Source organism: Chelonia mydas, chromosome 1 (genome assembly GCF_015237465.2).
Source record: "Chelonia mydas isolate rCheMyd1 chromosome 1, rCheMyd1.pri.v2, whole genome shotgun sequence".
NCBI lineage: Eukaryota > Metazoa > Chordata > Testudines > Cheloniidae > Chelonia > Chelonia mydas.
The window spans coordinates 259,776,333-259,803,989 of record NC_057849.1 but is presented as its reverse complement, the minus strand read 5'-3'; the positions used below and the strand labels follow the sequence as shown (position 1 = coordinate 259,803,989).

General features: G+C 45.3%; 1 protein-coding gene across 3 annotated transcripts in view; it reads left to right on the top strand.

Moving 5' to 3' along the window:
* The window catches only part of TTC26 (tetratricopeptide repeat domain 26), an 82,137-nt gene that overhangs the window by 3,555 nt on the left and 50,925 nt on the right, over positions 1-27,657 (top strand). The window contains exons 4-5 of one of the 3 annotated variants that reach the window (XM_007064063.4): positions 15,069-15,183; positions 22,545-22,594. In XM_007064063.4, coding sequence (XP_007064125.1) covers positions 15,069-15,183; positions 22,545-22,594 — 165 coding nt within the window. Of the gene's footprint in view, positions 1-15,068; positions 15,184-20,197; positions 21,025-22,544; positions 22,595-27,657 lie in introns of those variants that run through there. The other 2 variants (XM_027826481.3, XM_037883272.2) reach the window with 2 other exon arrangements.

Below are 27,657 nucleotides of genomic sequence, written 5' to 3'. Positions count from 1 at the left end.
AAAGACGCTGAGCATAATGTGCTTTGTTCTACACAAATGACTGATGAAATTAAATGGCGTAGATGGCAACATTCAAGCATATGGAATGAACATAAATGTAGAAGGAAGTTAGAGGCGAGGTATTACATATTCAGTACCTTTGCATAATTGTGGCTGATTATTTTAAAATCTTAAATTGGGACCCCGTGTCCAACAGTGGTGTTGTAATACTTAATGTGGATTTTATTTTATTTATTGTTGCTATTATGGAATTCCTGATACAGTCTTTTTATGTCCATATTTTAGTCTGTGCTAAACCATGACTTACAGTTATTTAAACAGGTATATACCGGAATCCACAATAGATGAGTTCCATTATCGAGTGGGGTTTCCTGGCGGATATGATGTCACCAGAACAATGCATGCTAGGGTGTGACATGGAATAGGGAACTTCAAAGCATCAGAAAAGATTAGAAAAAAGTTGTTTGTTATCTGGGACACAGAATATATTATATGGCCCCGCAGTTAACTTTTATACTGTTACTGGTCCCCCATTGTCCATTCTATTGACTTATTCTATAACGTGGACAGGGAGGGACCAGTAGCACACATTCTATGTCAGAATCTAATATGAAATAAAGGTAATAGAGTTTGAGGCCAGAAGGGACCACCAGATAATCTAGTCTGACCTCCTGTATGTGACAGGCCACCAACAGCACCTGTCCCAACACTAAACCCAACCACTGACACTAGACCAAAGTATTACAGCACAAAAGAGACCCAACTATTATGTGGCACAGGCAGAGAACAGGAGGAACTGCAGTGTATGAGTGGCAGGGTGGTGAAACACTGGAATGCGTTACCTAGGGAGGTGGTGGAATCTCCTTCCTTAGAAGTTTTTAAGGTCAGGCTTGACAAAGCCCTGGCTGGGATGATTTAGTTGGGGATTGGTCCTGCTTTGAGCAGGGGCTTGGACTAGATGCCCTCCTGAGGTCCCTTCCAACCCTGATATTCTATGATTAAGTGAGATCTAGCTAGACAGTCCTGGTAAGGGACCTGTATCTCTTGCTGCAGAAAAATTCCTAAGGTTCCTGCCAATCGGACCTGGGGAAAAATCCCTTCCCAAACCTGCATATGATCAGTTAGACTGAGCATGTGAGCAAGAACCTGCCAGCTATGCCAGTGAGGGAGAGAATGCTCAGTCCTGCCTTAGAACACTGGCTCACTCTGTCCAGTGTTCCTCTCCATCTGTGGTCATCTCTGATCCTTCAGAGGAAGGGCACAAAAGCAGACAAACAAATATAAACTCAGAATAGATTGGGGGATGAGAAAAATCCCTTCCTGACCTCTCCAGGGGACTGGCTGAAGCTCTGAAACATGAGCTTTTGGAAACATAAATTGGAAGGAACTCCCAGGGCTGCCAAGCCTTGCCCCCTACCATCACCATCATACAATCCCACACAAATTTTTCCAGCTGTCTCTCAAAACTATTTATAAGTTGTTTCCCCCTTCCCCAAGTTCTGTTGGGATGTTGTTCCAGAACCCCACTTCTCTGATTATTAGAAACCGACCTCTAATTTCCAGCCTGAATTTGCTCACGGCCAGTTTATACCCATTTGTGCCTGTGCCATCATTGTCATCCAACTTAAACAGCTCTTCACCCTCCCTAGTGTTCACCACCCTGATATATTTATAGAGAGCAATCATATCCTCTCTCAGCCTTCTTTTTGCTAGTCTAAACAAGCCAAACTCTTCCAATCTCATCTTATAAGGTAGGCCCTCCATTCCCCTGATTATCCTGGTGACTGTTCTCTACACACCTGTTCCAGTTTGAATTCATCTTTCTTGAGCAGGGGTGACCAGAATTGTATACAATATTCTGAAAGAGGTATTCTCAGTGCCTTGTATAGTGGCATTAATACTTCTCTTTCTCTACTGGAAATCCTGTGCTTGTTGGGAATCAGGGTCTGCCACAGAGCTAGTCTGGAAGCAGTGCCTGCCGCAGAACCAGTCTCTGGGCAATCTGATGAGCGCAGCTGGCCTGTAGTAGACTGCCTGAGTGGCTACACTGCCTGATTGATTGGAAGGGTCAGAAGACTGGATCTTAGGCCCAGCAGTAGCCACAATTCAGTGGCTGCTCAAAGCATTTGCCCATGGCTGTGATAGCTCCTGCCTTGTTCCAGCCCTGCTCCTGCCTTGCCTCACTCCAGATAACCTGGTTCTGACCCTGGACTTGTACTCATGGCTCCTGACTCCAGCTGTGACCTTGGGCTTGGGCACCTGGCTTCCGATTCCTGGATATTGATTCCTGCTCTGACCACTAGGCAGGACTCCTGCTTCAACTGCCCACATCCTGGCCACTGACATAATCTGATATATCCTAGTATTTTTCTTTTTCGCAGTTACATCACATTGGTGGCTCAGAGTCATCCTATGATCTACCAGCACACCCAGGTCTCCCACCTCGGTTCCAATTGATGAGGCCACAGCTTGTGGCAGAAATACTTAGACCCTAAGTGCATGACTTTGTATTTTGTACTATTGAATTTCATACCACTTCTATTACGCCAGTCTTCAAGGTCATCTAGATCTTCCTGTATAACATGCCGATCCACCTCTGCATTGACGATGCCTCCCAACTTTGTATCATCAGCAAATTTCATTAACACACTCCTACTTTTTGTGCCATGGCCCCAGCATTGGATAAGATTGATCCAAAGAGCAGTCCTTGAGGAACTCCACTAGTAACTGCACTCTAGTCTGATAATTTCAGCACAACTTGTTGCCTTCTCCCCTTTAGCCAGTTCCTTATCCATTTTACATTTCTTGTACTAATCCCCATCTTCTGTAATTTAACTAATAATTTCCTATGTGGTATCGTGTCAGAGCTTTACTGAAGTCCAAGTGTATTGGATCTACTCCATTTCCCTTATCTAAAAAATCAGTTTTCTTCTCAAAGAAGGAAAAGTCGGTTAATCTGGCATCATCGGCCTTTGGTAAACCCATGTTAAATTACAGCTTCCCTCTTCCGTTTACCTCTATGAATTTAATTATTCTTGCCTTCACAGTTTGTTCTAAAGCCTTGTGTACTACTGAACTTAGACTAACACGTCTGTAGTAGCCTGGATCATGTTTTTAACTTTCTTAAATATAGGTACGTCATTAGCTATTCTCCAGTCATACATAACTACCCCAAATAGATTTATTAAAAATCCTTGATACCGGATTACTTATCTCATATGTCAGTTCTTTCAGTATTCAGAGTTGGAAATTATCCAGTCTCTTCCATTTAAGCGTATTAAGCTGTTTAAGTTTTTCTTCCACCTGTGGTAATCTGTATTTCTGTACACTCACTTCCATCAGCTGTCCTGCCTTCATGCCTATGTTCCATTTTATCATCCATATTGAAAATGTAGGCAAAGCATTTGTTTTAATCTTTGGGCCATTCCTAGATTATCTTTAATCTTGTCTCCATTCACATTGCATAGCAGCCCAACCTCATCTTCTTTTTAATTATATAACTAAAAAACCTCTGATTTATTTTAATTTCCTTGGGAAGAGCTAATCCATGTTGATTTTTAGCAATTCTCACTTTATTACTACATTTCCTAACCTCCAAGATGTAGTCTTCTTTGCTGATCAGTCCCTTTTTGAATTACCTAAAGGCTCTCTGCTTACTCCTAAAAACCTTTTAGAGGTGATTATTCACCGAACTGGGTCTGGAGCCTTTCCCCACAAGGTTTTTTTCTCCCCATCCCCATTCCCCTAGCTTGGGATGCAAATTGCTGATAATTTCATTAGATCAGCTATACAAAAACTCAAAGCCTCCTACACATTTAAGTCAGTGATACTCAGTAGGCAGCCTGTGGGCCAAATGTGACCCACCAGCTCACTTGAAAAAAATGTTTATTATTAAATTCATGAACTGTGATGCTCTGCCAATCATTTGCCTATGACTGCCTTAGTGAGTAACTTACCAGCAGTGCTTAATTTGTAATGAAAGAGGTACCGGGGCACAGCCCTGGCAATCCCCAGCACAAACTAAGCATTGGCTGGGCAGCTGGAGAGCAGCAGCTGCTGGTTGGGTGCCAAGCTCTGAAGGCAGAACTGGTGCAAGCAGCAGCACAAAGTAAGGGTGGCATGGTGTGTTGTATTGTTACCCTTGCTTCTGCACTGCTGCTGCCAGCAGTGCTGCCTTCAGAGCTGGGTGGCCAGAGAGTGGCAGGTGCTGGCCGGGCACCTAGTTCTGAAGGCAGTGCGACCGCCAGCAGCAGAGCAGAAGTAAGAGTGGCAATAGCGGTGGCTCTGCCTTCAGAGCTGGGAGGCCAGAGAACAGCGGTTGCTGGCCAGAGTCCAGAGGTGCCCGGGCTATCAACTGCCAAGCCTAGAGATGCTGTGGCTCAGCCCTAGCAAGCCCTGGCACAAATTAAGCACTGCTTACTGGATCTTAAGTTCTTCTTCGAGTGCTTGTTCATGTCCATTCCAATCAGGTGTGTGCGCGCCACGTGTACGCCAGCCGGAAGATTTTTCCCTTAGCTGTGTCTGTAGGGTCGGCCTGTGCGCCCCCTGGGGTCATGCCTTCATGGTGCCCAATATAGCGCCCTGCCGACCCCCCATCCCCTGAGTTCCTTCTTACCGCTACTGACGGCTAGCTGGAAAATCGCTCGCTCTTGCTTGCAAGCGCTCTGGCAGTGTCCTCTTTAGTTAATTGTACAATAGTGTAAATATTTAGAAATAGTTGTAATTGAGTTTTGTTTGGGAGGTTCCTTCCCCCACAACATCTTCCCCACCTCTGGGATATGCGCGGTTCCCCAGAGTTCAAACTCTGTGAGGACTTGGCAAGTTTTTGCCCAAGAGGGACCCACACTCTTCTTGTCTGCGGTGCCTTGAGGAGAGCCACCAAAAGGACAAATGGAAGATCTGCAAGGGTTTTCGACCTAGGACCCTTAAAGACGGGGAGCAGAGACTTAAGATCCTGCTGATGGAAGCGGCGCTCTGGTCACATTCCGACCCTGGGTCTGCAGAACCCACACTGAGTACTTGATCGTTGGTCTGCAGTGCTCCGGCACCAAACAAGGACCCTAAGGCCCCTCAGCACCACCACGGCTCCGCCAATAAAAAGCCGTCTTCAGTGCGGCACCACTTTCAGTCCCCAGTGCCACTAAAGAAGAAAAGGCCAGAGAGGGGTCAGTCTCCCGCTCTAAAGTCCAAGAGACCTGTGGCATCGATGAGCACCTCGAACCAGACTGCCTTGTCCCTCCAGCCCTCTAGGGTTTCGCGGACTCCTGCCCTGTCTGGGGTTCAGTTGAGTCCGAAACCCTCACGGTCCCCGGAACATCAAGGTGACCACTTCCAGCTCCCATCCACACCGGAGGCATTTGAAGTGGCTAAGGACCTTATGTGCCTCATGGTGCATCCTCCCCGCAGAGAAGGGACAAGTCGCCGGTGACTGCACAGCCCCACTTTCAGTCAAGGGGCAAACCAGCACTGATGGTGTGCCAATCCACATTCCCGGCGCACCTCTCCCCGGCACTGCCCACCCATGCAGGGGAGCTGCACCGATCCCCGGCCTCTCAGCACCGCTCTCCAGCAGCCCAGGGCATCGCTCCTCCCTGGTTCTCCTACTCGGAGACCTCAGACGCGGAGGCGGACTCTTATCGTTCTGATAGGAGCAGGAGGTCCAGATCCTGTCGTAGCCATCATCCCTACCCGGCACCGTGGCCTCTGCCATCGCAGCCTTTGTCACAGTGGCCCTTTTGGACACCCTGGGCCTATCACCAGGGACAGGTCCAGGGCCCAAGGTCCAGGTCCGCGTTGGTGTCCTCGGCGTCCTTCGCTCCCCCACAGGCAACGCCGGCACTGCTAGCAGTGGCACCACTGACGGAAACACCAGCACCACTGTTACACCCTCCCATCAGCAGCACTGCCGACGGCTTCGGCTCCAACTGCCCGGCACCACAAACCATGGAATACCGAGTGCCACAAGACCTACGGAGCATTGAAGGCAGTGAGCAAGGTCCGCTGCCAGGTCTCTCCTCCTCATCCTCCCCAAATGAAGCGGTTGCGGAGACATTGACGGCCCTGGCCCTGGAGGATAACAGGGCACTCCAACAGCTCTTACACTGTGCTGCCCGGAACCTGGGCATACAGATGGAGGAGGTGGTGGAGGTATTGGACACAGTTGTGGAGATCCTCGCACCCTCCGGTCCCTCGTGGGTTGCCTTAACTTTGATAAAGATGATCGTTGAGGTGACCAAAACCCTGTGGCAGACCCCTGCTTCTCTGACCCCTATGGCCAAGAGGAATGAAAGGCGGTACTTTGTCCCTTCTAAGGGATATGAACATTTATATGCCCACCCACGCCCCGACTCACTGATGGTTGATGTGGCCAATCAGCGAGAGCACCAGGGCTTCCAGGGCCCCTCCCCTAAGAATAGGGAGGCAAAAAGACTCTATCTGTTTGGCAGGAAGGTCTATTCTACTGGGTGACTACAGCTCCGCCTCACGAACCAACATACTATTGTGAACACACACACACACACACACACACACACATTTGCAGAGCTCCTGCCACAGGACGCTCATACTGAATTCTCTGCATTAGTGGAGGAGGGAAAGCTGATCTCCCGAGCTTCCCTACAGGCGGCATTGGACGCAGCAGATGCGGCCTCACGTACAATGGCTATGGGGATTGTAATGAGAAGGGGCTCCTGGTTGCAGGTCTCTGGTCTGCCCCATGAGGTCCAGCAAACGATCCAGGACTCCCCTTCGAGGGTTCGGCTCTCTTTTGCGACAAAACAGATAAGTGACTCTATAGTCTGAAGGACTCAAGGGCCACCCTAAGATCTTCGGGGCTCCATACACCAGCCCCTCAGTGTAGGCATCTCCAGCCACAGCCTCCCTCGAAGTTCTACCAACCCCTGCCAGGGCGCTCCTCATAGGAGGAATAGGAGTGGTAGAAGGAGGCAGCAGTCCTCGGGGCAGAGCTCCAACCAGCCCAACCCTCTGCTGGGCCCCAGACTCCCCTATTGTAGGTGCGGTTGAGGACAGCACATCAGTACCACGACTGGATCCATCCCTTCTTACCTTCTCGTCCCGTCTATCCCCTTTCTACCGTGCTTGGTCCCTTATCACCTCAAACTGCTGGGTGCTCTGCATGGTAGAGAGGGGATATTCCATCCAATTCTGTGCCCTCCTGCCCTTCCACCCCCTTTCCGCATCCCTCTTCAGGGACCCCTCTCACGAGCAACTTCTAATACAGGAAGCAATAGATGAGGTTCTTCAGGGGCAAAGGCTTCTACTCCTGGTATTTCCTAATACCGAAAGCCAAGGGTGGCCTCAGACCCATCCTGGACCTGCAGGAGCTCAACAAGTTTGTCAAGAAACAGGTTCTGCATAGTCTCCCTGACCTCCATTATCCCCTCATTGGATCCAGGAGACTGGTACACCGCCCTCGACTTGAAGGATGCGTATTTTCACATAGTGATAGTTCCATGTCACAGACGATACCTCAGGTTTGTGGTGAACAACAGCCAGTATCAGTTTACTGTCCGCCCTTTTGGCCTGTCAGCAGCATCTCGAGATTTCACGAAGTGCATGGCAGTTGTCGCGGCATTCCTGTGCAAGCAGTAGATACAGGTTTTCCTGTCTCTCGACGACTGGCTGATCAAAGGCCACTCCAGATCTCAAGTGGAGGAGCAGGTCAGCTTCATAAGAATGACCTTCCTCGAACTAGGTCTCCTTCTCAACGAGGCCAAATCCACACTGTCCCTGGTGCAGAGGACAGACTTTATAGGCGCAGTGCTAGACTCAACTCAAGCAAGGGCATACCTCCCAGAAGCCAGATTTCGGTCTCTGGGTGATGTCATACGGGGACTCAGACAGTTCCCCACGATCACGGTAAGGAGCTGCCTGAAACTGCTGGGGCATATGGCTGCTTGTACCTACGTAGTATAGCATGCCAGACTCAGACTTCGCCTGCTCCAGGCATGGCTAGTGTCAGTTCATCGACCAGCTTGAGATGCTTTGGACAGCGTTGTAACCCTGCTTGCCCAATGTTAGACTCCCTCCTGCGGTGGCTCAACCCTCAGGTAGTTTGTGCAGGAGTGCCCTTCGCCATTCCTCTTGTTAGTGACAGATGCCTCGGATCTGGGATGGGGAGCACATTTGGGAGACCTCAGCACACAAGGTCTCTGGTCTCAGGCGGACCTAGCTCAGCATATCAATGTCAGAGAACTGAGAGCGGTGCACCTGGTGTGCTCCTTCATGAATCACAGCCCGGGTTCCATTGCGGATGCCTTCCTTCTTCCACGGTGGGCCATCTCCTTTACGCCTTCCTGCTGGTTCTGTTGGTCCACAAGGTGCTCCTCAAGATCCACAGGGACTGAGCCCTAGTGATATTGATAGCTCCGGCCTGGCCATGCCAGCACTGATTCACATTGCTCCTGGAAATGTCCGTGGCAACTCCGGTCACCCTACCACTTGTCCCAGACCTAATCATGCAGGATCACGGCCGCCTCCGGCACCCGAACCTTGAGTCGCTCCACTTCACGGCATGGATGCTCCATGGCTAAACACGGTGGAGCTGTCCTGTTCTGATCAAGTCAGACAAGTTCTCCTTGGCAGTAGAAAGCCCTCCACAAGGGCAACGTACCTTGCCAAATGGAAGAGGTTTTCTCTCTGGTTGGAGCAACACCATCAGTCACCAACGCTCGCCTCGGTGCCATTTATACTGGACTACCTCCTCCATTTTAAGCAACAGGCTCTGTCTATGTTGTCAATAAGGGTCCACTTGGCCACCATCTCCACCTTCCATCCAGGCGGAGATGGTCACTCAGTCTTCGCAAACCCTATGGTTAGTCATTTCCTTAAAGGTCTCCTCAAGCTCTACCCGCACACGCAACAGCCTATCCCAGCTTGGGACCTTAATCTGGTCCTTTCCAGACGTACGGGTCCACCATTTGAGCTACTGGTGACGTGCTCCCTGCTTTATCTCTCATACAAGGTGGCCTTGCTGGTGGCAATAACCTCAGCTAGGAGAGTGTCGGAGTGTCAGGGCCCTTACATCTGAGCCCCCTCACATGGTATTCCATAAGGACAAGGTTCAGCTCAGGCCTCACCCTGCTTTTCTCCCTAAGGTTGTCTCCCAGTTTCACACCAACCATGACATCTTCCTCCCAGTGTTCTATCCTAAGCCGCATTCCTGCAGCAGGGAACAAAGGCTTCACTCAGTGGTTGTCCGCAGAGCGCTGGCCTTCTATATAGAGAGAACTAAGCCATTCCGAAAGTCTGTCCAGTTATTCATAGTGGTGGCAGACAGGATGAAAGGACTCCCGGTCTCAACCCAAAGCATCTCGTCATGGATCACGTCATGCATTCGGGAGTGTTACGACCTGGCGAAGGTGCCCGCTTCGCCGATCACTGCACGCTCCACCAGGGCTCCGGCCTCCTCAGCAGCATTCCTGGCACAGGTCCCCACACAGGAAATCTGCAGAGCAGCAACGTGGTCCTCGATACACACTTTCACGATGCACTGTGTGATCACACAACAGGCCAGAGACGATGCGGCCTTCGGGCGAGCCGTGCCCCAATCAGCGGTTGACTCCGACCCCACCTCCTGAACTTTGACTTGTGAGTCACCTGATTTGAATGGACATGAACAAGTACTCGAAGAAGAAAAAATGGTTACTCACCTTCTCGTAACTGTTGTTCTTTGAGATGTGTTATTCATGTCCATTCCAATACCCACCTTCCTACCCCTCGATCAGAGCAGCCAGCAAGAAGGAACTAATGGGGAGGGGGGTCGGCAGGGCGCTATATTGGGTGCCATGAAGGCGCGACTCCGGGGGGGCCCAGGCCGACCGTATGGATGCTGCTAAGGGGAAAATCTTCTGGATGGCATGCACACGGTGCGCACAAACCTGATTGGAATGGACATGAACAGCCCATCTTGAAGAACAACAGTTGCAAGAAGGTGAGTAACTCTTTTTTTCATGTGATGGCATCGGCTGTGATTGAACTAGGACGCCACTCATTTTTTCATTAGTGATGGAAATGGAGCCAAAAATAAATGTGAGTAGGAGTAAATATCACAGTCAACAGTGAAAACTGAACTTTTAACCTAAACTGGACAGCGGATTTTCTTTCTATTATGCCACCTCATTTAAACGCAAAACATTTGTGTTTAATATGCCAAACCACTGTATCTATCTGTAAGGTCACTGATGTGAGGCACCACTTTGAATCAAAACACAGTAATTTCAACATGTCCTATCCTCCTGGCAGTGTTGCAAGATGTGACAACATTGAAAATCTGAAGTCTTCATATCACACTTCAAATGTCATTCTCACAACATCAGTGACTGAACAGGAAAAAAATGAACGGCTGCTTCTCTTCATAGATGTTGGTACCAGCTAAAAAGAAAGTCTTTCCTAGCTGCCAAGTTTGTGAAGAAGTACACAGAAATGGTGGAGGAGCTTTTTGCCAGAGATAAAAACAAAGATGACATTGTGAACCATGTGAAGGAAGTTTCTCTCTCTGATTCCACAGTAGTGTAAAGATTGGAGGTAATTTATAAGGATTGTCTGTCAGGACTGCTTTCTGATTTAAAAAACATGTCTCTTGCGGGGGATGAATCAAGCATTTTAAGTGATACTGCCCAGCTATCACTGTTTGTTAGATTTTTATGATAGTGAAATTTTCAAGGAAGAATTTTTGTGCTTAATACCAATAGAAATCTATACCACAAGAGAGACCATTTTTGAAAAGGTAAAAGGTTTTTTTGAAAAAAAAATTGTTTGAATCTGCAGAAAGTAAACTTGCTTGTTATAGATGGAGGTCCCTCTATGACAGGAAAAGAGAAGGGTTTTGCTTGACATTTGGAAACGATACATCCTTAATTAAATACACTTCACTGCATCATTCACCAGACTGTCCTATGTGTGCCTTTCAGAGGAATCTTGAAATCTTTCTGACAGACTTAACAGGAAAGATATTGATCTTTCCCACTTTGCATGTTCTTGCTACAGATGAAACTTTTACTCCTGGGGGCATTCTGCGCCAAAAAATTAAAATTCTGCAAGTTTTATTTGTCATAAATAAATGCAGAGGTTCCAGCATGGCAGTGGGGAGCACAGGCCACTGGTTGCACGAAGGTGGGAGATCACCCTGCAGCCACCCCACCCCCGGGACATGGACTCAGCGGTGCAGCTGCCCCCGACCCTGACACAGCACCAGGTCTGGGCCTGCCCCAGAAACACCCTGGGACTCTGTGCCAGGCGCACCAGGTGTGGGGCTGGCAGGCTCAACCAAGCAGGATCCAAGTGTGGAGGGGCTCAGTGTGGGGGGATCCAGGTGTGGAGTGGGAGGATTCTGTGTGGGACACTTTGGTTGCAGGCAGCTCAGTGGGGGAGTCTAGGTGTGGGGGGATCTGGATGCAGAGAGGCTTGTCACGGGTGTTCCAGGTGCAGGGGCAATGGGACTCTGCAGGGGCTTCTGGGTGAAGGTGGATGTGGCTCAGCGGAGGGAGGTCTGGTGTGGGGGTCTCAGCAGGGGTGTGTGTCTGGGTGCTGGAGGCGTGGGGCTTGGTGGGGTGGGGGTCTGGGTCAAGCTAGTTGGGGGCTCAGTGGCATGGGGGCTCAGGGTGGTGCAGAGGATGGGAGTTTGAGTGAGTGCAAGGAGCTCAGTGGGGATGCAGGGGTGGGGTCTGGGTACAGGGGGGCTCCAGATGCAGGGATTAAGGTTCAGTGTGGTGGGGTTCGGGTATGGAGGGTTAGGGGGGTTCTGGATGTGCCAGGTGAGACTTGGCAGAGGTGTCTGGGTATGGGAGGTCTGGATGCATGGGGGTTGAGTGGATGGGAGAGCAGCTCCCCATACAGTGATCCCTCCCCCCACAGCTGAGGAGCAATGGGGGCAGGAAGCAGGGGAGGATGCTGAGCTTCCTGCAGCTGGGGGATGTTTCTGAGGGTGGGTCTGACCCAGACCCAGCCACTCCTTGCAGGGGAAGAGGAAGTCCTATCCTCTCCTGCTTCTAGCCCAGCCAGGATTAGCAGCTGATCCCGGCTCAGGGTAGGAGCCACTGGCTGGGGTGTCCCTAGCCCCGTCGTGATTTATCTCTCCACCGGCTGCTCTGGGTGCCTGAAACGATGTACCTGTGCTGCTAGGGAGTAGTGCATGACTGTTGTTGCAACTTCCCTGTCAGAATGTCATTTTTCTGCGGGGAAGCAAAGAAATCTGCGGGGGATATGAATTCTGCGCACATGCAGTGGTGCAACATTCCCCCAGGAGTAAACTTTGATGAAAACGATGCAAGAATTCCTAAACTATCTGATTAAAAGTTTTAAAATGCAGTTTTATAACTTTAAATTCCAAAGGATTTGCTTTTATTTATTTGTGATCCATTTGTTATCTCTGTCCATGGACCTTGCCTTTTTGAAGCAAAGAACATTCTTGATTCATTGATGAAGGTGCCTTTAATTAGAAATTGTAAGGCTCCAGAGCTCAGATGTCCTGAAGGCAAAATTCAGAGAAGTGGGACTTAGTGAATTCTGGAGTCAGTATGCTGACCAGTTTCAGAATAGCCAGAATCTAGCCATTTATCTTTTAACAATGTTCGGATTAATGTACCTCTGCAAGTCTGGGTTTTCTACCATGAATGTAATAAAAAACCAACACCACAATCGCCTGACAGATGAGCATCTTCACGTAATTCAACTGAGTTTCAGTAAAGTTCAGTGACTTATTTAACTAATTCCCTAGTCTTCCCTTTTTGAAATAAAAATCCATAGTTGACAACTTAATTTTGATTATCTTTCCATAAAACAACTGTGATCACTCGATCCAAGGTTACTTCCTATGACCAGCTCTTTTAGAATGTCCTCATCACTTACCAAAACCAAGTCTAAAATTGCATCACCTCTTGTTAGTTCAATTACTACAAGATGAAGAAAACTGTCATCTATCACATCTAGGAATATCTGGGCTCTGCCAATATTAGTAGTATTTATTCTCCATTTTATATCCAGGAAGTTAATCTCCCATTATGACACTGTTCCTTGTAGTATTTATCTTTCCTAATAATATTAGAGATCTCTATCCATATCTCAGTCCAATCCTGGGGGTCTATAAGCACACCACGAACACTATCCCAATAGAACCTCTTTGACAATCCTTCCCCAAAGTGATTTTGACCCAAACAGACTCTGTTTTGTTCATGCTATCACATCCTAATTCTGTAGAGTTTACTGCATCACTGATGTACAGTGCTACTCCACCACCTTTACCTTTATGTCTGTCTTTCCTAAACAGCACATACTCTTCTATACCTGTATTCAAATCATGATTGCTATTCCACCATGTTTCTGTAATCCCGAAAATATCCGGTTTGACCTCATCCACCAGTAGTTCCAGTTTTTCTATTTTATTGCCCGGATTCCTTCTATTCTTATACAACCATGTCAGTCATTTCTCTCAGACCTCCCACATTTTTCTAGCCAGATTAGGTACAGTCCTTTCACTAACATACTACAGTCAATATTTGTACTTTTCTTCTTGCTGTCCATACTGTTACCTTCTGGTGTTTTTTTATCCCTTACTGTATCTTCATTTAACTGATTTTCCTCCTCCTGCGTAGTGAAGCCAGGCATGGAAATTTCACAAGTCTTTCTCAACTTTCTCCCAACTTCTCCTAATTTTAAGCCTGGCTTATCAATTGTGGCAGCCTTGATCTCAGAAGGTTAATACCCCAGCTGCTTAAGTGAAGTTCATCAGTCAAGAAAAGTCTCCTTTCTGTAAATGCCTCCCAATGGTCGATCATCCCCAAACCTTCCTCATTCCACCAATCCTTGAGCTATCTGCTGATCTTCTTTATCTTGTCACTCCGACATGCTTCTCTAGCGACAAGTATTCCACTGAAGATCACCTGAGCCTCTTTAAGTGACTTACCCAGCCTAGCATAGTCATCGTTGATCCATTCAAAGTCCCTGATCACATAGATCTGTCTCTTCCTGGTGTTGGTATGAATCTGTCTTATGTTCTCTCTCACAGTCCACTCTAAATTATCCTCATTTTTCCTGGGTCTGCATCTGCATCATCTCTTCCTCTCTTCTGCAGGGACTGGTTTCCTTTCTTTTCTTCCTTGCCACCCTAGCTTCTGCCTGTTTTCTCCTCTTTGTTCCCCAGTGCTGCAAACCTGTTAACTCAATTTCACCACCACTCGCCAATCTCTTCCTCTGCCTTGTCCTTGTGGTCACATTCTTCCATGGATCATCCTCCTCTTTTGTCAGTCCACCATCCAGGTCCTTTTTGTTTGGCAAGTGTCTGCAGGTCTTGAATTGTATATACCACCTCCTCTCTCCTTTCCTGCATTTCCTTCAAATTCCTGTCCCAAAGGTAGTTCATACCACTCACTTACCTTTTTGTATTTTGGAACAAATTGGCTGATCTGTATCGTCTGGTAACACTTTGTCTGGTATCAGAAAGGGAGAGTAATATTGTCTACATCAGCAGTTCCCAAACTGTGGTACGCGTACCCCTGGTGGTACGCAAGACATCTCTGGGGGATACATGGGAGAAATTGTGTAATGGTGGATTTTATTTATTATTTTATTTATTGCATTTTTATAATAGGCTACTCAGACAAAGCTTTAAAACTCTGTGGGAATTTGTTATATAAAATACGGTAGTTGATTTACTTCAAGATGTACAAATGAGAACACAGATACACAGAAACGCTGTTGAATAGAGCCCTCACTTCCAATCACTGTACAGTATGGGTTCAGTTGCCTAGCAAGTGTTCAGTCTAACTGAACTCAGAACTTAGGTTTTTTCAGTTGTATACATCGCACTGTAACTATATCTGTATGCAACAGTGAAATATGGACAGATGGCTAAAGACAGGTAGTGTTAAGAAGAACACATAAAGTATCAGTGCTGAGAGGGGATGGGGTGGGGTATGTGGGCAGCTGGTAGATTTGGAAGGGGGTATGCAATAAGAAAAGTTTGGAAACCTCTGGTCTACATAATGCTTGTCTTGCTGTCAAATGTCTGGGTCATCACAGAGAAAGTGTCTCTCAAACCTTCTGTCTTTCAGGAGTATGAGGCTTTGACCAAGCAACCAGGTTGCAACCCTGATGTCTGGGTGAACCTAGCATGCACTTACTTTCTCTTGGGGATGTATACACAAGCTGAACAGGCAGGCTTGAAAGGTGAGGTGTGTCTCTTGGATTGACTGTGGTGGAAGTTTTGGTGACTTAAAAACCCTTACAATGCATCCTAAAGAAAGTATTTTATGCTTTTGGAAAGTAAGCTCTGAAACAAGAATGCAAGAAACTGATTTATCCTACATCTTGGCAGGGGGTTAAACTAGATGACTTTTGCGGTCCCTTCCAGCCCTGTGATTCTGTTATTCTAAGCTTGTGTTCAAAGCTGTTTTTATTTAACAAGAGGATTGTAATGTCTCTTGCTCTGTAAGAAAGTCTTGGGCAGGTGGAACATCTGGAATTGAAATGGTCTATTAGAAATAAATTTCTCCTGATTATGTAGTGACTTGGATAATGGAGTGGAGAGTATGCTTATAAAATTTGCAGATGACACTGAGATGGAGGAGTTGCAGAATTTAGTTACAGAATTAGAATACAAAATGACCTTGATAATTTGGGGAACTTGGTCTGAGATCAACAAGATGAAATTCAATAAAGACGGGCACGAAGTACTACACTTAACAAGGAAAAATCAAACGCATAAATACAAAATTGGGAATAACTGGCTACATAGTAGTACTGCAGAAAAGGATCTAGGAATTATGGTGGATTATAAATTGAACATGAGCCAACAATATGATACAGTTGCGAAAAAGGCAAATATTCTGGTGTGTATTAACAGGAATACTGTATGGAGGCACAGGAGGTGATTGTCCTGCTCTACTTGGCACTAGTAGAAACTTCAGCTTGAGTATTGTTTCCAGTTTTTGGGTGCCACACTGTAAGAAAAATATGGACAAACTGGAGAGGGACTAGAGGAGAGCAACAGAACTGATAAAAGGTTTAGAAATCCTGACTTATGAGGAAAGGTTAAAAAAACTGGTCATGTTTAATCTTGAGAAAAGAAGACTTGGGGGTGGGAGTGGTGGGGGGGAGAACCTGATAACAGCCTTCAAATATGTTAAGGGCTGTTATAAACGATCAGTTGTTCTCCATGTCCACTGAAGGTATGACAACAAGTAATAGCTTAATCTGCAACAAGGGAGATTGTTAGATATTAGGAAAACTTCCTAACCCATAAGGGTAGTTGAGTACTGGAATAGGTTACCAAGGGAGGCTGTAGAATCCCCATCATTGAAGGTTTTTAAGAGTAAGTTGAACAAACACCTTTCAGGGATGGTCCTGTCTCAAGTGTGGTGGGATGGACTATATCAACGCTCAATGTCCTTTCCAGCCTTACATTTTTGTTATTTAAAGATCTAAAACTCAGTTTGTGATGTAGTTGTAGCGGCAGGGAGTTACTGTTCTGTTGATTTTTTCCATATCTGTGAGCCAGTGCTACTGAAGCTAACTAGAGCAGCACAACTGACAGAAAATGAAATGTAGGCAACAGTACACTTGTTCTCCCTGACATGGGTAGGGCCCTATATAGACTTGGAGTGATTCAATAGATGATGTGCTGGTTTATGAGTCAGTGCTGAACCAAATCAGTTTAGACATTTGGGGGCTAATATGTGGAAGGTGCTGAGTTCACTTACCTATTGTCAACTTCTGTTGGAGTTGGGGATGCTCAATATCTTGCAGGAGGACTTGGCTGTTGCAAGAAAGGGTCCTAAAGTTCCCATGGCACTGTCTGAAAGAGGAGGGGTGAGAACCCAATTCCAATCCCATTCTGCCTGTCTAAAATTCTCACTGAAGTTTTACTTTGAGAAGTTACCCATCACTTTCTGTCTTATCTCAGTGTAGTATTTGAATAAAATCAAATTCCATTTAAAATCAATATTGGTAGTGAAGTGCCTAGTGGACTTCATGGAGTCTCTGACTCTTCTCCCTTTTCAGGATAAAAGTCCTGCTTGGAGTTGGGTGTTTTGTCTCTTGGTTTATTGTTTAGGTTTGTTGATTTGTTTTGGGGAGGAGGGGTTAAGTGGGGAGGGTGGGATTGTTCATGTAGTTGTGGGGTGTCAGTGTTGCAAGTGTCATTCTTGCTTTGGTAGAAAGGCTTTCTCAAAGAGGAAGGTTTCACAGCATTTTCTAAAAATGATCAAACCTGATTCACTAAACTGAGTTAATCCAGTTTGAATATGCTTGTGTACAGATAGTACAGTTCATTATAGCACACTAACTCCTCATTTATCATGAACTTTGGAGTCCTCTTTCAAAGTGAACTAAGTTTGATGCGAATTGAGTTAGTTCAGTTTTGTGTGCACGCAGTTGCTGTGCACTGCTTTGGCAGTCCAACTGCTATCCTACACTGCTTTGTGGGCAACTGTTAAAATGACCTGTCTGTTTACTTGTGTGCACTGCTCTGGGGTCAAGTTGACCAGATGTCTCCTCCCCTGTTTAAAAACTGGCGCAGGGTTAGAATTTGCCCGTTTGCTCATGGATTTGAGTATATCAGCCTTGCTGCAATATTAATCCAGAAGCCTTACCATATGCCTTTAATAGCCACTTAAAGCCATGCTGGGACCCTAGATCTCATTGCCATCTGGGGAGAAGCATCAGTGCAGGAAGCTCTTGTGAACAACCACTGGAATAAAGATGGTTTTGTGGACATTGCTAAGCACATGTCTGCAAAGGGGCATAATAACTGAGATGTCTACTGATGCAAACAGCTCAGGAGAATGTACATTAAACCGAGGATACCAGGAAAAGCTCTGGCAGTGGAAATGTGACCTGTTGATCTTTTGAGGAGCTGGACAGGATTTTGATCAATTACAATTACACTACTGAACCTCCCACCCCCCAAACCCCTGAGGACAAGAAGCAAGAGTCATCCGAGGATAAACACAAGGAAGCCAGTGAAGAGCTGTTACCAGAAAGCCAGGATCTCTTTGGGACTCAGGACCTTGATGTTGGCCAGGTAGGAAGTGCACCCAACTCCCAGCCAGAAACCCAGCCTGGATCTGAGATCCTATTGAGGAAATCTTGTCATGTAAGAGTCTGTCTTTACAATATACTATTATTATTTTATTAATTATGCTCTAATACTGTGCTAGCTTCTGTTCTGAGTGCCTAACAGCTGCAGCCATTTTAGGCAGATGTGAACATTTTAGGCAGAGGAGAGCCTTTATGAGTCTCCAGCCCCCGCCTCCCTCCCTTCCTTTGGCCCACGCTGTCCATTTGGCCCACCTGTACACATTTTCAAAATGGTGGCTGCTTCAGCTGAGCAGTAGGCCTCTGTCTCATGATAAAACCCCAACTTTCAACCATTTTGAAGTGAACACCCTGGACAGCATGTGCCTATCTATCTATTTTCCTTCCCCTCCCCACATCTTTCCTACTTGGCAAATGTCACCCTCCCCCAACTCTGTTTGCCAGCTCAAAATGGCATCTGGCATCATGGCACAGCCATAGTCTGTACACCACCTCCTGTCCCTCAGCAGATCTGAATACTGAAAACATTCAGTTGTCAGAAATTCAACAGCTCATTGAGACAGTGCTTACAGAAAAAAAGTCTGGTTAGTATTCTCACTTTACATGAAGTAATTATGAACATTGCATGCCCATAAAGATACAAAGACCACAGCTCCCTGCTGAGGTATAAGTGCCCTGTAACGTGCATTCTTACAGGAAAAGAGCTTTACCTTAGGCATTGCAAAGCTCTTAACTGCTTTACACAGGGTTTCATAGAAGGACTGGGAATATGAATGCTTCAGGCAGGCAGTGCAGAAGACTGTTTTTGTTTGCAGAGACTAAGACTGAGAAATTGCTTTATTTTGGTCCAGATGTTATGCAGAATAGCTGCACGGTATAGTTCGCAATTCCCTTCTTCTCCTGTAACACTTCTTGGTGAATAACTTCACAGTGTAAATCGCTGGCCTGTCCTTTTCTTTCTTGAATAAGGCAATTCTTTGCCTCGTGGTCACCTGTCTCAGTGTAATATCATCAAGAGTCAGGACAGCCTAAAGGGGATGCAGTGGGGATTACTGTCCAGTTCACCCCCAGATGTCGCCCATTAACCTCTCTGACAACATATAAATGCCTCCAAGGCACAGCAAAACTGCAAACCCTAACCAGGATCATAATTTCCAACGAACACACCCAGCCTCCAAGGCACAACACAGATTTAAACATCATATACAAAAATCCCAATACAGTTCCCCTCATGCACACACCACTTAATATCTCTGAGATTACCCCAAGACTGGGAAGACTGTCAGGGAGGGAAAGCAGAACTATATATAAAAATAATGCTAGAATAGCCTATCTGGAATTTGAACAATAACTGCTTGTGGTTTTTTTGTAGTTTTTTTACTCCCACAACCGTGGTACCTGCAGCAGCCAGACCCTCAAGGTCAGGACCTTTATCAACAGCTGAGCAGCTTGCTAACTGGGGTAGGGGAGACAGAGAACTCAGGATTAAATGTTCACAGACCTTATTGCAGACTCTCCAAGACCCCCCAGATCAATGAAGAGGTGGCTGTTGTACTTGAGGTCGGAGAGGGAAAAAGAAATGGAGCTCTCCAGAGAAGTAGTTGGATTGGCCAAAGACAGCATCACAGTCACCAGGGACAGTGTTACCGTGGCAAAAGACACTGTGGAGAAAGGCAGAGATGCAGAGACAATACAAAGCCAGAATGCTTTGCTGCAGCATGTGCTGCTATTGGGGCAGCAGGCAATGCAGTGCTCTAAACCAGGACCCAGCCATGTCCTGTAGCCCCTAGGCAACATAGGGTACTGGGAACATCAGCATCTGCTCCCTGCAGAGGCCTTTCCCTTCACAGACCCACGCTCAGAAAAGTGAGAACAGTTGCTCCTGGGAGCCGAGCTCTTTTGAGCTACCTAGCACCCCGGATAACTTCGAGCCTCGCTACTTAGCACTGGAAGGCCCAAGAACAAGAAGTGGCAGAGGCCAGGCATATACTCGCTTGTGGCTTATGCCCCTCCCCTTGTGTTCTGCCCTTCACTGCATTGTGTCACTTTGAATTTTGTTTTATTATTGTTTTAATTAAAGGTTTATTTCTGGTGTTGTATAATAGACTGTTTAATAATGAAATCTGTAAAAGATTCATTCATAAAAGAGTCATCAATGCATTTTGGAAGAAGTACTTTCCCAGCAGAGCTTAGTAGCTCTGTAGGATAAGCAACTTCAGTTGTGGAGCTCTTAACGTGTACATCTTAAGAGCTCCACAGCTGGGGATGTGTGCCCTATGGAGTTCCCAATCTTGGCAGAGCAGGGTTGGCTGCAGTGAAGTTTAGGAGCTCCACAGAGGAGGTGCTTTCTGTAAACTCCCCTCCTCTTGATTTGAATATGAACAGCTCCCTGTATGCAATCTCCTTCTCAAAACTCCCTGTTCTTCCTGCCAACTGCTGCCGCATACACCTTTACACAGAGAAGGAAGAGAGATTTGTTGTGATAATTGGGCCTACAAATTTACTCTGAACTGTGAGCTCAACTGTAAAAAGAGAGTATTAGTTCATAAGATGTCACAATAACCATCCTATATCAACAAATGTTGATGAGAAAAGATGCAAAAGTGAGACAGACTGAATTAGTCCGAACAGAAAGGGCTATAGATATAACTTAAGGGCTGTGTTAAGATCATGCTTGGTAAACAAGAAGAATGTGGATCCAGAAATCAATGAACCAAAGTTGGTGTGCTGGATATTATGCCTAATGGCAGAAAAAATAATGAGGAAATGGGCTGTTCTACCCATCACTCCATTTTGGGGGACTTAAAAAAGAGACTTGGGAGAAAAATTGGCTACTGGAGCAAGCTTTACCATCGTGGCTGCCACTTCCACCATCTCCTGGGACCTCGCGCCTTTGTCGTCCTGATCCTGAAAGATGTCCTGACAAAACCATGCCAGAGAGAGGGAGCCAGATGACATCTCTTCCTCCATCAGGTTTGGCTGAAACCTGAACACACCTGGGAGGAGAGACTTTGTCTCTCTCTTGCACCATTCCCATGTGTTCTTTTTCCTTCCCTGCCTTATATCTTCTCTCTTCTATCCCTCTCCTTTTTCCTTCTGTATAATAAAAGTCTGGCTTACCCACCCAAGACTGCGTATTTTGCAACACTGCTAAGCCTGTGACCAGAAAGAAGCAACTAAAAGGGATGCCCTACAAAGCCCAGTGCTGGTACAAGTTTGCCAGATCTCAGAGTGGCTGATAAGATTGTGTGCTGGGCCTGTGTTTCTCCAGCAATGAAGTTGCAAGTGAAAGTCAGCACCAGAGACAGAAGCTACATTTGCTGTTTCCACCCCCACTCCTCACCCACACCTTTTGTGTGGTTTTTTTCTTGTTTTGTCTTCTTAGAAATGAGATCAAATTTTAACAGCAGCAGCAATAACAACTCCAGCCCATCTTAACTAATTTATAGAATCATAGAATGGTAGAACTGCAAGGGACCTCAAGAGTTTTTTAGTCCAGTCTCCTGCACTCAAGGCAGGACTAAGTATTGAGTGGAGGGGACTCTTATATTTTTCCCCAAAAGGACAACAGATATCTTTAATACCATCTAAGAGGCTGGCGGTCTAAAAATTCTCTCCAGCTAAAGGAACAAGGGCTGTTGTTAAAAAGAAAGCCTTATTTACTATTTTACATTTCAAATGCTTTAACTGTTTTTTCCTTTTCTGTATCTTTATTAAAAGGTTAAAACGATTTTAATGGTGTATTTGCCGTGGTACTCAGCAGACAAAATATACCTGTATACCAAACCCTGAAATTTGTTTAAAACTCTTTAATGTTGGACAGTGACTAGGTTATAATACCTTCGACACTTTCGGGCCCATTTATTCCATCTAAATTGATACAATAAGTTAGAGCTGATTTGTGTTAGCAGGCCTAAATAGATAGTGTTGTAGGAGGGTGGCGTAGTGCCTGGGTTCTCTGCTGTGCAAGGCCTTGCCTCATAATTCCAGGAATATTGCCGTGTAATTTTTAAGGGTCTTGCAACATAATTTACATCAATTGTGGCACATGGTACTTGAAGCCTTGATTAAGGGTTGGTTGCCAGTATTTCTTTTGAGATGCATTGTGCTCAGCGTGCTTTGTATAGCATCTTTCATACAAACTCTATCAAATGTACTAAATGTTTTAGAGAGAAGTAATAAAGCCATGGAGTTAAGGCAGACAAGAGGCAAAGGCATGGGAAAAATGTGTGTTCAGCAGAGAATTAAAAAGAGCTGTAGAGCTGATGAAGATGAGAAATACAGGAAGACATCTAAACGGTGGCAAGATTGTGAGAAATTGCGAAGAAGTTCAGCTATAGGCTATGTGGGGTGGGTGGGTCAGTGAGGTGTGCTTGGGCAAGCTAGTAGTGTTTATGAGGGTGTCTTACAAACAGTGAGGGAAAACTTGAATTAGAAATGTTCCTTGTGTTAGTACCAGGGCTCTGAAACGTATTGTTGGATTTTTCTTTCAGCACCGAAAAGTCGACTCCAGAATCGTCTGCTGTTTCACCTAGCACATAAGGTATGTATGTCTCTTTGCTCACACTTCATGTTTCTTTCTGAATTTTGAACTGTAATTGGTGCTGGATTGACAGCCTTCCAGAATGTGTCCGCAGGATAGGTACATCAATGGGTAGCAGCAGAACAAACCTTCCCAACCACTAACACAACTGCATTAATCTGACATAGAGGAATCATCTGTAGGTGTAAGAGGGGAACTCAGAGGAGACACCGGTCTGATAGGAACTAGAATGAGACCCACCAGTTCACTTCACATAGGCCTAATAGAAACAGTCTGATGGTATTTTTTGGCTGTTGCCACCCTAGGACCAGCTACTTCCACTTCCTTTCTTCTAAGATCATCTAGTTCTTCCTAGGTGGGCACATCTTGGAACTAACATTTTAAGTAGGGCTGTCGATTAATTGCAGTTAACTCACGCGATTAATTAATGTTTTTAACCGCGAATAATTTTTTTTTATCACGATTAATTGCACTGTTAAACAATAGATTACCAATTGAAATTTATTAAATATTTTTTGATGTTTTTCTACATTTTCAAATACATTGATTTCAATTACAACACAGAATACAAAGTATATAGTGCTCACTTTATATTATTATTTTTTATTACAAATATTTGCACTGTAAAAATGATAAACAAAACAAATAGTATTTTTCAGTTCACCTCATATAAGTACTGTAGTGCAATCTCTTTATTGTGAAAGTGCAACTTACAAATGTAGATTTTTTTTTTGTTACTGTGACAGGGTCAGGCCATACAGGAGAGTGTTAGAAGGCAGATATATTAGTCCCAGATTAAGCAGGTCCATTTTCCCTGAGTAAGGTAACAGGGGCAGTTCCAGAACAAGAAGGAACTTGCTGGAACAAATTCAGGCAGGCAGGCAGGCTAATTAGGACAGCTGGAGCCAATTAAGAAGCTGCTAGAATCAATTAGGGCAGGCTGGCTAATCAAGGCACCTGAGATTAAAAAGGACCTCACTTCAGTCTGTGGCATGCATGCAAGGAGCTGGGAGCAAGAGGCACTAGGAGCTGAGAATGAGAAGGCGGACTGCTGGAGGACTGAGGAGTACAAGCATTATCAGACACCAGGAGGAAGATCCTGTGGTGAGGATAAAAAAGGTGTTGGGAGGATGCCATGGGGAAGTAGCCCAGGGAGTTGTAGCTGTCGCGCAGCTGTTCCAGGAGGCACTCTAGACAGCTGCAGTCCACAGGGCCCTGGACTGGAACCCAGAGTAGAGGGTGGGCCCAGGTTCCTCCCAAACCTCCCAACTCCTGATCAGACACAGGAGGACTTGACCTGTACTGTGGGTTCCACCAGAGGGGAAAGTCTCTGGGCTTTTCCCCGACCCACATGGTGGATCAGCAGAGAGTGCAGGGATTGTTCTCCTTCCTTTTTCCCATGCTGGCCAGTGATGAGGTAAGCTGTGTGAACAGCAGGTTTGAGCCACTAGCAAAAGTGCCCAAACTGAGGGCTGCCGTGAATCTCTGAGGCAAGCAAATCTGCCAATAAGCACAGGACCCACCAAGGCAAAGGAGGAACTTTGTCACATTATATAACTGCACTCAAAAATAAAACAGTGTAAAACTTTAGCGCCTACAAGTCCACTCAGTCCTACTTCTTGTGCAGCCAATCACTAGGACAAACACGTTTGTTTACATTTATGGGAGATATTGCTGCCTGCTTCTTATTTATAATGTCACCTGAAAGTGAGAACAGGCATTCGCATAGCACTTTTGTAGCTGCGTTGCAAGGTATTTATGTGCCAGATATGCTAAACATTTGTCTGCCTCTTCATGCTTCGACCACCATTCCAGAAGACGTTTCCATGCTGATGATACTTGTTAAAAAAAATAATGCGTTAATTAAATTTGCGACTGAACTCCTTGGGGGAGAATTATATGTCTCCTGTTCTGTTTAACCCATATATTTCATGTTATAGCAGTCTCAGATGATGACCCAGCACAAGTTGTTCATTTTAAGAACACTTTCACAGCACATTTGACAAAAAGCAAAGAAGGTACCAATGTGAGATTTCTAAAAATAGCTGCAGCACTTGACCCAAGGTTTAAGAATCTGAAGTGCTATCCAAAATCTCAGAGGGACGAGGTGTGGAGCATGTGTTCAGAAGTCTTAAAAGAGCAACACTTTGATGCAGAAACTACAGAACCCAAACCACCAAAAAGAAAATCAACCTTCTGCTGGTGGCATCTGACTCAGATGATGAAAATGAACGTGTCCGTCGGTCTGCTCTGCTTTGGACCGTTATCAAGCAGAACCTGTCATCAACATGAACGCATGTCCTCTGGAATGGTGGTTGAAGCATGAAGGGAAATATGAATCTTTAGCTGATCTGGCATGAAAATATTTTGTGACGCCAGCTACAACAGTAGCATGTGAATGCCTGTTCTCACTTTCAGGTGATGTAAAGAAGTGGGCAGCATTATCTCCTGCAAACTTGTTTGTCTGAGTGATTGGCTGAAGTAGGACTGAGTGGATTTGAGGGCTCTAAAGTTTTACAATTGTTTTATTTTTGAATGCAGTTATTTTTTTCTACATAATTCTACATTTGTAAGTTCAACTTTCATGCTAAAGAGATTGCACTACAGTACTTGTATAAGGTGAATTGAAAAATACTATTTCTTTTGTTTTTACAATGCAAATATTTGCAATCCAAAATAAATGTAAAGTGAGCACTGTACACTTCGTATTCTATGTTGTAACTGAAATCAATATATTTGAAAATGTAGAAAACATCCAAAAATATTTAAATAAATGGTATTCTATTTTTTAACAGCGTGATTAATTGTGATTAATTGCGATTAATTTTTTTAATCGCTTGACAGACCTAATTTTAAGTAAAAAGACTGTTAAAAAATATAAGAATCTCCTGAGCTATTCAGTTCCCCCAAAACACAATCTTGTTTATAGCAGGGAGATTTCGTTTCATTTCAACAATGATTGAGGCACAACCTTCGCTTTGTTTCATCTTGGTATGTTCAAGAATAATTAAACAGATTTTAGAGGAGTTGGTCCAGTCTTATCCTAGCCCACTCATGAGAGCTCCTTCACTTCTAGCCTGCAAATTGGATTGCTTTTTTTCTATAAATAGATCAGTTTATTACTAACAAGGGAACTTTTATCTCCATGGCATGAACCACTTGTGAATAAATGGCTATGTCAATTTAGAAACATCAAAGGTTAAAAAGACAACCACAGCAAGATGTGCTTTTTTCAGAGTAAATGTGTTGATAAAATTGGATTGTCTTTCACAGTGGCCTTTTAAACTTGACAAAAGTACAGATAAAATGCTACTATTCTAAGCCCTCCACTTCCCAACAAAAGTCTTTATTATGTATGTATTATAAAGCTGCTGTGAATTTTGTGAGACCTTATAACCTAAGCAAGGTCACAGAAATCCCAAGTGCTGCAAGGAGTGGTATTTGTTATTCAAGCCCCAAATCTAGCAAAGCAGGTAAGCATATGCTTAACTTTAAGGATATGAATATGGTTAAAGTTAAGAATTTGCTTAAGTGCTTTGCTGGATTGGGTCCTCATTAGATGTTTGGGCATCAGTAGATAGTGCATTATTCCCTCTGACTCATTTTTGTGCCATGCTCCAACATGCAGCAAAAGGGCACTACTTCTAGAGAAGCTGTGTTTTGGGTGAGAGATAAAACCCAGATATTGGCACTTTCTGCAAAAACTCCTGTTAACCCTGTTGTCCCAGCTGAATTCTAATTTGGATAGTTGCATTCTGTCTACCTAAGTCTCTCTGCAGGTTTATTTGAAAACATAACTTTCATTTCCTTGCCTAATATCTGTTGTGTAGTGGCATTGGCGCAAATTGATTAACACCCAGAGGTGTTTACACTCCAATGGTGGTTGAACAATCGCTATGAATATAGTCTGCAAAGTACAGTAGATCCTCAGAGTTACAAACACCTTGGGAATGGAGGTTGTTCCTAACTCTGAAATGTTTACTTGTGGCATCTTAGAGACTAACAAATTTATTTGAGCATAAGCTTTCGTGAGCTACAGCTCACTTCATCGGTTGCATTCAGTGGAAAATACAGTGGGGAGATTTATATACATAGAGAACATGAAACAATGGGTGTTACCATACACACTGTAACCAGAGTGATCACTTAAGGTGAGCTATTACCAGCAGGAGACCGGGGTGGGGGGGACCTTTTGTAGAGATAATCAAGGTGGGCCAGTTCCAGCAGTTGACAAGAACGTCTGAGGAACAGGGTGGGTGGGGGAGAATAAACATAGGGAAATAGTTTTACTTTGTGTAATGACCCATCCACTCCCAGTCTCTATTCAAGCCTAAGTTAATTGTATCCAGTTTGCAAATTAATTCCAATTCAGCAGTCTCTCGTTGGAGTCTGTTTTTGAAGTTTTTTTGTTGAAGTATTGCCACTTTTAGGTCTGGAATTGAGTGACCAGAGAGATTGAAGTGTTCTCCGACTGGTTTTTGAATGTTATATTCTTGACGTCTGATTTGAGTCCTATTCTTTTACGTAGAGACTGTCCAGTTTGCCCAATGTACATGGCAGAGGGGCATTGCTGGCACGTGATGGCATATATCACATTGGTAGATGTGCAGGTGAACGAGCCTCTGATAGTGTGGCTGATGGGATTAGGCCCTATGATGGTGTCCCCTGAATAGATATGTGGCCACAGCTGGCAATGGGCTTCGTTGCAAAAACACCCCTGGAACCCCGACCTGGGGTATTCTATCTGCTACCCAAGATCCATAAACCTGGAAATCCTGGACACCCCATCATCTCAGGCATTGGCACCCTGACAGCAGGATTGTCTGGCTATGTAGACTCCCTTCTCAGTCCCTACGTTACCAGCACTCCCAGCTATCTTCGGGACACCACTGACTTCCTGAGGAAACTACAATCCATCAGTGATCTTCCTGAAAACACCATCCTGGCCACTATGGATGTAGAAGCCCTCTACACCAACATTCCACACGAAGATGGACTACAAGCCATCAGGAACACTATCCCCGATAATGTCACGGCAAACCTGGTGGCTGAACTTTGTGACT